Source organism: Pocillopora damicornis, chromosome 14 (genome assembly GCF_964200805.1).
Source record: "Pocillopora damicornis chromosome 14, jaPocDami1.2, whole genome shotgun sequence".
NCBI lineage: Eukaryota > Metazoa > Cnidaria > Anthozoa > Scleractinia > Pocilloporidae > Pocillopora > Pocillopora damicornis.
Genome location: NC_142683.1, coordinates 3,989,387 through 4,000,200, shown reverse-complemented (window position 1 = coordinate 4,000,200; position 10,814 = coordinate 3,989,387). Strand labels below are relative to the sequence as shown.

The window sequence follows — 10,814 nt, the reverse complement described above, 5'->3', positions numbered from 1 at the left end:
CCTTGAGAATCATTGTATAGCATTCTGTAGTCAATTACGCCCACTCCTTTCAGCCCCGGAATTTTCCAGATTTAACTGCACCTTCCATTAGAGGTCCGTCCAGCGAATTTGATTGCAAGAATATTTAGTCTTATACTCAAGGTAAACAAAATGATCAGGTAGTTCTCTTTCAGCAAATACGCTGTCTTTCAGCAAATACGCTGTCTTTCAGCAAATACGCTGTCTTTCAGCAAATACGCTGTCTTTCAGTAAAAATGCAGAATATGGGGGTAATCTCGTGGTGTTTTGCTCAAGTGGCCTTGCGACTCGGCGGCAAAATTGTAGCAGTCGTACATGGCGATTCCTTTAGCCTTGTTAAGTTAAATTACGGAAATATTTGTATCAAGGGCTAATTCTGATCGTATGCCGTTAATTATTGGACTAGGCTAATCATGCTGGGGTAGTTTTCAGTTACTATGGGGTCATTTTGTTCGTGTGCATTACTAATAAAGCTCTTACCTTTGTTCTTTTACTGGTAGTTTATAGAAAGGGTCAATTACTGAAATTTGTTCTTTAAGCTAAGGGTATTATGCAATAACTGTTGGGTTATTTTGTTTGCATGCATTTCGGCTTAAGTTGGTTTGTACAATTACAGACCTGAATGCTACAGCTGGTCATAAGCCAAAGTTATTTTGCCTCGTTTGTGAACAAACTTTTCGATGAAGACCAGGTTTAAACAGAGACACGAAGAGCCGTTTTATTGAGACTCAATTGAACAGAATTTGAATTGGAAATTGTGGAAGTACATTCCAGTTTCTATACTAATTTTGAAGAGTAAGTGTAAATGCACAATGGTTCAAAACCAGAGGAAATTTGCATTTCATACCAAAGCAATCTTTAATTGACAAATATTGTCAAAGTGATTCAGTCGAGCTTGACACCGTTATGTAGACAGTACAGTGTGGAGAATCCTTTTTTTGTACCTTAAACAGCTAAGTGCCCTTACCTCATAGCTAAAGAAAATCAAATGTGTGTGTTACGTGAAAAACATTTATTCCCTGTTCCATCCGCCCTGGAGCGCAAAATATTAGAAAAGGTGATAATACTACCCATAGTGCCATAATTAGGGTCAGATAAATCATGCTCGAAATTTGAGCTTTCACCCCTGATAACATGGCATTAAGCCGAAAGAATTATGCCAAAATTGTTCGTAATCATCAGTTCATAATTTGAACTAATTTGAACTAGCTTTTAAAGGCAAAACACAACATTTTATTATATCCCTAAAGTACAAATTAGAAAGGCAGGCTCACTAGTACTCAAGCAACAGAATTTTTCGCTCGGTAAACCGTAACATCGAGGGAATTTTTAAGGATTTTGTCGGGATCATGCTTGATGCGCGGGTGATAGCTTTATGCCCAAAGTTAAGCCAGCATAGTTTATCTGGCCAAAGTACCACAATTCCACACAATGCAGCCCTTGAATGTCTAAGGAGCGAGAGAAAGAGGCGGAATGACGAGTAGGTACCGCAAATTTAACATGTCTCGATGTGAAACTTAGTTCACGACTGTTTTGCTGTACCAGTCATTTGTCACCTTTTTTAATCACCAGTATATAAATTCATATTCTATGCCGTTAATTATTTTAACAAAAGTGACGATTTTCTGCTTCAGATAAATAACTTGACCGAAAAAATTTCATATTCTCTTGCTTACCTTACTTGCGCTTCCTGCAGACCAGTATTCCAACCCCTAAGATGACTGCATACCGCTACGTTCCTGCGGACGAGTTTACTCCAGAGTCCAGAATTAACTGGATCCCTTTAGGCAGAGTAACGAAGTGGATTCGAGAAGGAGAAGAACGATTGGAAGATAAATTTACCCTCTTCCTTGAAGGCGATCTTAAACTTTGCATCTATTTCCTTTGCCACGCCATGTTCCGGGTGCAGTTCAACCCTGACCCTAAAGCTCCGTATGGGAAGACTCTCTCTCCAGCCACTCAGATGGGAAGGATCGAGGCTTCCGATATCAAAGTCGAGGAACAAGGTAGATTTCTGAGGATAGGCACCAATAAGATTGAGATCCGTGTCAATTTGAGGAAATATGCGTTATCCGTGTACCGAGATGGCCAATTGATTCACGCAGAACCAGGAGACTACAACCTGGTATACGTTAAGCGCGATGATGGTGGTGAGGCTATCGCTCAATTTAAGATGGCGCCGACTAATGCTCAGTATTTCGGGTTTGGAGAGAAGGCAGGCGCAACGCTTGATAAGCGACGTGTTCCCAAAAAGCATTTCTATGGCCAATACGTAGGGGGAGACGAGAAGATCGGAGCTGCCATGACATTTTTCAACTATGACAACTTCGGCTACGCTGCACCAGATCTAGCACCCGATGGTGAGGTACAGGGGCCATTAAATCCTAATATTCCATTGTATCAGTCTTCACCGTTCTTTATTGAGCACAATCCAGAACCAATCGGAGCATTTACTGGTCCTTCGTACGCCAATGGATTTCTGATCGATAATACTTCGCAGACATTTGTAAATTTTCGCCAGAAAGACCAGTATTACTTCGGAGTACTGCACGGGGAGCTTGATTATTACTTCCTTGCTGGTAAAAACGTTGCCGAGGTACTTAACGAGTTCACTCAGCTGACCGGGCGTACTAAGCTGAAGCCAAAGTACGTGTTTGGCTACCACCAAGGAGGGTTTGGCCCCAACTACAATACCAAGTGGAAGCTACTGGAAGTGGCGCTCAAGTACCGTCGGTGGAAGATTCCAATTGACGGGCTCCATGTGGATGTGGATTTTCAGGACAACTACCGCACTTTCACGCACAGCAAAAAGAAGTTTCCTGATCCTAAAGAGATGTTTGATGCCTTGCACGATTGGGGGTACAAATGCAGCTCCAACATCACACCCATCGTGAGCTGCAACACAGATGAAAATGGCGAGTATAGTCCGTACAAAGCCCTGGACACTGGAAAAGCCAGCGGCATCTTTGTGATGAACACACGGGAAGATGGCAGTGGCACTCATGATGAATTCATTGGTAACGTGAACTATGGCCGTGGTCATCTGACCTGGGGACACTACCCTGATCTGGGACGGCTGGATGCACAGAAATGGTGGGGCGAGCAGTACCGTGATCTGTTAGACTGGGGATTGGACTTCGTGTGACAAGACATGACCACTCCAGCCATGAAAGCGAGTGTTCATCAGCCTGACTGTCCCCTGCTGTCATTTCCTATGGATATAATGATCAGTGACACCGAGAAAACCAGGTTTGTGATAAATATGATGTTGGGGCTTGCAATGCGAGAGAATTAAGATCTAGGTAGAGGGTGAATTTGTAATATTTAAACATGCAGTTAAATCTTTAAATGACACCCATTTGCCCACGATCGATGTATAGCTTCTCTGAGGCCCTTTAACTCCGATGAGTGATCAAGAAATAACTTCTTCATAAAGATCAATATGACATCAAGCAGACAAGTAATGAGAATGAAGACAAACATAAAGTAAGGGATTAGTAGTGACCCAGTACCAAATTCTCCGAGATCACGTCATAAAAATTGTATGGCAGACAGTAAGGAGAATTACCAATGAGATCTTAAGAGTGAAATATCAAGAACCCACGACCAGGTATATTCAGATAAATCCTGAAATCCAGAGTCGCGTGAAAGCTGTACAATGCACATAGATCATAAAAGTAATCTATCCCCGAGCTCTCATCAATCAATTTAGCCATAACTTCGTGAAGATGAGGGGAAATTTTGAGAAAGGATTTTCTCGCGTTTTAGTTTATTGCAATGTTTTGTCCTCAAGGTGTTCCAAAGTAAGCACTCACCATGCCAAGAAACCATTTGCTAAGCTTCGCTCTTTGTACAATTACAATCTCTGTAAAGCCACTTACCGAAGTCTGGAGCATCTTCGACCAACCAAACGCCACTTCATTATCACGCGGGGCGGTTTCGTTGGAGTTCATCGTTATGCTGGACTGTGGACAGGGGACAGTACGTCAAGCTGGGAATTCGTTCAGATGAACATCCCATTAGTCCTCGGCATCGGTCTTTCTGCCCAACCTGTGTCAGGCTGTGACATTGGCGGCTTCTGTGCAGCATGGCAAGGCCAGATTGTAGATCCCGAGTTAATGGCCCGCTGGACCATAATGGGAGTGTTTCTTCCGTGGTTCCGAAACCACTATGATAACTATTACAAGCCATACCAAGAGCCGTACCGCTATGAAGAACCAGTCCCCACAATTTGCCGAAAGTACATTGAGTTGAGGTACAAACTTATTCAGTACATCTACGATGCCATGTATGAGAACACGCAGACAGGTAAACCCATCTGCAGGCCCCTGGTCATGGATGAGTACAAACCGGGAGAATTCTATAATGGTGCACGCGCAGATGACCAGCACAGCAGGGGGTATAACGGTTTCACGGCCAACCGCTTGGATGATCAGTTCTTTTTGGGTAGAGACATAATGGTGGCACCCATTGGCAATCCAGGTTCGTTTAAATTTGTAGTAGCTAACGATTAAAACATTCCACACTGTAATGATAATGCTCAAACCCCCCTCAAAACAGTGTAGACCAGGAGAGACCCAGGAAAAATATTGATCGATGTAAACATACTGCGATATTTTGGTTGTTGTCACCCGGTTGAAGATGTGCAGTAATTTACTCTCAAGGACAATTAATACCTTTTCAAAAGGCTTTGCTTTATTCTAGTACTCTCCGAATACCTATCTAAGATAAGGCCTATAATCTCATTGCCATTAAACGCCATTGAGTCATAAGGTAGTTCTAAATAACTTGTTGTATCTTCAGGTCAAGCGAACCGCGCCGTGTACCTTCCCGCTGGAAGTCAGTGGTACCGTTTTACAGATGACAAGTGTCCTTTGGAGAATCCGGTCAATGGTGGGGTGGAGTTCGATTTCTACGCCCCTTGGGATGACCCTAGTAAAGACAACTGTGCCGTTTACGTTCGGGAAGGCGCCATTATACCCAAGCGCGAGGTGGAACAGTATATTGGTGAGCTGTATCGTCACGGTAAGATGAATCCCATCACCTATAGTATTTATCCCGGCCGAGACAGCAGCTACAGGTTGTATCTGGACGATGACGGTGTGAGTAACAAGGCAGAGACCGCTGGCGAGTACAGACTGACTGAAATTAGTAATGAAGGTGAGGCTTAGTGAACAAAGTCACGTGATTAGATTTAATTGGCCAGCTGTTTGCGCCCCGGAGTGGTTAAAAGCAAACCATCGTAATCATTCAGTCGAAAAATAGCACATGTTTTAGGGAGAGTCAATCTTTCTATTGACAACGAGTATTCCTTCCTTTTCGGCAAAGACTGTCGCGCAAATCCAGCAAAACTAGTGGAAAAGAAACGAAGCACGATGAAAAGTAGGTCCACATGGCGTGCTAACATAATTTTTTTTCTAAGAGGCGTAAAGGAGGGACTGCCCGTAGTCTAACCTTTCTAACTTGTTCCTTGTGTTCGCCCTTTTTTGTTCACTTGATGGTACTGGTGACTTTAAGCAAACCACGTCGGCGATAGCAACGAGAACTTGACTAAACGAAAGATTTAATAAACATACCTGTAGTACGTTCTAAAATTTTGTTTATATCTTAGCCATCCTCTGCAAAACCACAAAGTGAAATCATCGAACTTTGGGTGATCTGAGAACAGAACTCGACGCTGCTTATGTATTTTATGCAGAAGATGATGTATGGCGCCGTTAGAGACGGTAATCACATTCACCAAACCGCGAAATTCTTAAGAAAAATAGAAATGAATTTCTTCTTCATCGACGTTTTCTTCGACGTTGCCGTCCTGATTGCTTAACCCTTTACACCCTTAAATCAGTATGAATATTCTCCATGCTGTTCTCTATATATTTCCCAAGTGTTGACAAGGAGAATTTGCTTAACAATCAGGAGCTTCTTCAGTTTGTGATCATTTCTTTTATTCTCGTGACCTTAGTGTGTAATCCAGGGGGATATTGTTGGGAGAAATTAAAATCTGGTCACTCTTAGAGGAGTCAAACAGTCTAGGTTAGTGAATGTAGGTCCACATGGCGTGCTAACGTGCTTTGAATTCAAATTTCCAAGTACTGATGTGCGTAAAGCTTTTAATCAGAAAAACAAGGATTTTCTTGTTTTGTAAATGGTGAAACGAAACGAACAAAGTAAAACGATCAAAAAGAAGCATGGGCAGAACTTGAAAGGATTATTATACTCATTTGAAAGTAAGCTGTCTTATCTTTTCTCTTTTCCATTGCTAAAATTTTCATGTAAAAAAAATAGAATTTAAATTATTTGTTCCCTGTTGAACACCAGGAATTCCTGGAGGTCAGCGGATTCGTATCAAGCGTCTCCACGACAAATTCAAACCACGTGAGACGTTCTACTACCTTGGTATGCCGGGAACGATCTGCCCAACTTCCGTTACGGCTGATAGTCAAGTCTTGCAAGAGATAACCAGAAACACAGATGAAGAAGCTGCAAAAGCGTTGGAGAACTCCAGAGATGCACCAGGGGCATTTTACTACAACAAATTTCTGAAGACAACATTTATCAAGATTTATGACATATTAAGTGACGTTACCGTGGAAGTAATGTTCTGAAAAGTTCTGAAATGTTCTTTTAGGTATATCACGTATCCTCACGTACCCTCTTATCGCTTCTCCTCTCTCGAAGGGACAGACTCGCATCTTTGCTCTCAGGCAAAGAGTGCTCAGAGGATTTTCCCTATAGAATTTGAGTGCTTACAAAAAATTCACATTAATAATTTCTTCACGAGGAGACATAGAATGACCACCCTCCCCTTCGGCAAAAGTTGTTGGTTGTTTTGATGTAGAATTCGTTTCGATCGACAACATTTCTCGAGAAAGTGATAAAAAAAACGCACCCGAACCTGTCTCTAGACACTAAGACTTCCTTATCATATTAAACATGGCAGTCTGCCGCCTTTCCCATTATCTGTGCATTTCGGAAAGCCGCAAAACTCTTGAATAAAAAGTTTTCTTTCAAACCGGTGCTCTGAATCTTCATTGATCCAATTTATAGGTGTGTTTGTCACGTTACTACGTTCCAACCAAAAGCGTACCTTCATCTTTCTGTCTATAAACCACACACAACCCTTAATTCCTCTTTTCGCTCCGACGATGGTCTAACGCCCGAAACGTCAGCTTTAAAAACTCTTTACGGTGGCCAATTTACATTATAAATTCAGATGATAAACCAAATTATCTTGTTATACTAATATGTCTTTTTTATTTTTAAATCATACATTGATGCAAAAATAGGTAGATCTTTCTCTATTTATTTTTGATCGCAATCTGCGATGTATAATAAATAATAATTTATAGACTTATATTGCGCAATTATCAATATAAGAATTTTCAATTACGCATTACAATTGAATGTTAAAAATTCAACCCCTACATAGATACTAAAAACTAAAAATTGAAAATAAATAAATAAATAAAAAATAATAAATAAAAATAAAAAAATAAAAAAATTTTTAAAAAAATTAAATAAATAAATAAAAATGATCACTAAGAAAATGTAAAAATATGAAATTAGATACAAAGAATTAAAAAGCTTTGGCAAATAAAAAAGTCTTAATGGCCTTCTTAAACTTGTTTAATGATTGGGTGTTTCTGATAGAGCCCGGAAGATCGTTCCACAATTTAGGGGCGGCGGCAGCAATATCTAATTTTGTCAAAGTCATACTGGATAATTCCAGCTTCTGGAAACCCACAATACCACATTGGCGAATGTTTTAACCTCTGTTTCGTTTTCTCAGGAGTTTCCTGGTCTCAAAATAGTTTCTTTAATGCGTTAATTGTGAAATCAATCCTTTACACGTGCGAATTCATCACAAAAAAGCCTTTTTTTCCACCTGATCCTTAAGAAGCTGGATGAGCGTGCAAACAAAACTCTGTTAAAATCTGTGACGTACCAGCTAGTCATTGGCTGGAGTTACTAATCCATATTGTAACGTGGCTAGTAAATTTGTGTAATCAAATTCAATTGCGCGAGCGTGCTTCATATTCCTATTGTGCACGCTCGTGACGTCAGCAACAAATCCCTCGAGAAAAAAAATTTTCCATCGGGTTGAAAATGTTATAAAACAATTGGCTCATACGTTAGCTGTGCGTTCATCGAGATAATAAGGACTTGGGAAGTTTGGAGAGCACTGAGGAAGCTAGAGTTGCTCGAGGCGTAGCCGAGAGCAACTCTTACTCATCTTTCGTGCTCTCCAAACTTCTCGCGTGCTTCATATCTCGATGAACGCACGCTGACGTATGAATCAATTGTTAATTCATAAGAAACAGTAGAATTTTCAGTAAACCATGCTCTACGCCGGAGAGTGAAGATGTGTTATTCCTGATGTTGAAGATTAAGTGGAACTTTGGGACGAAAGAAGGCGCTTGACTTGTAACGAAGAATACAGGAAAGCAGTTTCTTGATACTGTAACAGAAGGTGAGCTCTCTTTTGGAAAATATTGCCTTGAAATCCTTCAGAAACCTGAACGAGTCGCAACTTCTTAGTTGAACGAGTTAACACGTGTTAATTCTTGGATCTGCGTGGCTCTTCGACTCGAAGTTCGATTGAGAAAGGGTGTCGGTCCCTGAAGTGTATTCTTTAATTGGAATAACGTGTGATAATAATTCGTTGCCATCGTTTGATCTGGACATTAGAACAAGGATTTTTCAATGTTAAGTTCACTAGAGATCGACGTCATTTTGGAGTCAAACGGGTCCAACTGCACAGACTTTAGCATATCATGCGAAAAGAAAGATTTCTCAATTTTTATTTCAAAGCTCTCTAGAATGCATTTCTGCGAAGGCAGAGTTATTTAAGCTTTGTGTAGATAAGTCCCTGATCGCAATGCTAATTTATGTTTCAGGTCTAGGGATGTTGTCAGAAGTATGGATGGATAATGGTCTGGCCAAGAGAAGACAATGACGTCGCTGAATTTGAAGAGGAATCTGCAGAGATAAGAATTTTGAAATTATCGAGTAGCAGTAGCAATAATGGTGGCTCTCTGAATCTCATTGTATTTTTTGTAATCAGACTTAGCTCTTCACTACCGGTCCAATTTTATCTCTCTTGTGCTAGAAAATGGATACTTGTGGTAAATAATTAGTTATTATAGCCGCCATTTTTAGATTAATTTTTAATGATCGATACGGATTGTTTTGCAGACCTTGGGCGATCGCGTGCTTTTTTCATTCATTTCCACTTCTCCCCGTAATTTGGTACAATTAATCTAAGAAAGCTTCGTCAAATTTATCTTAGAAACTTTTTTTTACATTGCAAAAAAATTTGAATACGGACTTTGACATTGACGTAACAGCAAAAAGTTGAAATTTAAAAAAGTATGATCCACTTCATCATTTGTTTTGCCTAACCTCACTCTGTGATTGGTCTAGAAAAGTCACTCCGATTTCTCAACCAATCAGATACAAAAGTAAAACCATTCACGATTTGGTCGCTTTAGTAGCGTTTTCCCGCGCTTCGGGCAGTTTAGTTGTATTTACTTTCTTTTGATTGGCTGTTGTAATAAAAAGTTCTCTATATTCGTCTTCTTAACAATTAGGTATCGGATAGAAATAAGAGAGATGGTAAGTTTTGAGCTCGGTAAAGAAATAGAGAGAGATGTTATGTCGTCTTGTCACGAGCGTGGGACAAAGAAAAAATTTTGAGTCCCCATGAGGAATTGAACCTCAGACCTGCGGATTCCGCGCTCCGATGCTCTAACCACAAAGCCAGAGAGAGTCTACGGTGAGCGAGGTCTATAATGAAGTTCATATGACACGCGTCCTGCATACTGCTAGGATCAGAAATGTCGATAGCTTAATGTTTGTAGATAGAAATACGAGAGAAACTTACCATCTCTGGTAACTCCTTTTTCCCATCATTTGAGGTCGGTTTTAGAAAGAGAACATTGGTTTCAACGTTACGATCAATAATTCAAATAATTGGACACTTGTTTAAGTCCTTAATTTTTTCTTACTTGCTGCTTGTAACGTGTTTACCAATGTTCTCTTGTCGTTTTGGAAGTTATATTTTTAAGATCAAATGCCTGGGAACGAGTGTTTCGGAAAACCCGAAGAAGTCCAATTCATTTCATAAACCGGTTTAAATGGATTTCATTTTAGAGGGAAAAAAAAGTGAATTTTCATCTTTAGACATAATTTCATTCAGTGGTGAATTTTCTCCCAAAATTATGAAAAATAGCCATCAGATTGGACGAAGAACAATTGAAATATGCTAGATATTGTTAAAGTTATTGGGTCGTTATGAAGAAAAATGATTTCTCGTGGAAAGTCTGGCTATTATAGAAATGAGGATATAGGTGGAAAATCTTCACAAATCGTGGAAAAATGCTGTTAAATTAGATGAAGATTTATTCAAACAAGCATCTCAGTCTTATTATTATCATCAAGCCTTACCATTTCCCGAGGTTGTTCATTGGTTATATCAAAAGTACATAACATTTCAAGAGGTCCTGAATATTTTGGCATCTTGTTGGACGTTTGAAAAGTCTATATGGTCGTCACATGAAGTCGCAAAGGATCTGAATTTATTCGACAAGATGTTTCGTCAAAGTTTCTTATATCAGCAACAACAAATGTAGCTACCTCCCGTACACGTAAACGGAGGAGTTTCAAAAAACTTTAACCCAAACGAAGTTTATTCACGCAGTCTTGAAATAACATTCTATAGAAACGAAATAAAAGGTTAATCATGCAATTATCTAACTTAGAATAATCGAGCACAACACTAAAGAAATGTTCTTACC

General features: G+C 39.9%; 1 protein-coding gene across 1 annotated transcript; it reads left to right on the top strand.

Annotated features, from left to right (window-relative positions):
• Window positions 1-1,735: 1,735 nt before the first annotated feature.
• Window positions 1,736-6,749, top strand: LOC113683411 (uncharacterized). The gene is given in 4 exon segments (XM_027200658.2): window positions 1,736-3,267; window positions 3,812-4,500; window positions 4,822-5,178; window positions 6,337-6,749. Coding segments are annotated over 4 exon segments (2,865 nt in total). The 3' UTR covers window positions 6,624-6,749.
• Window positions 6,750-10,814: the final 4,065 nt, after the last annotated feature.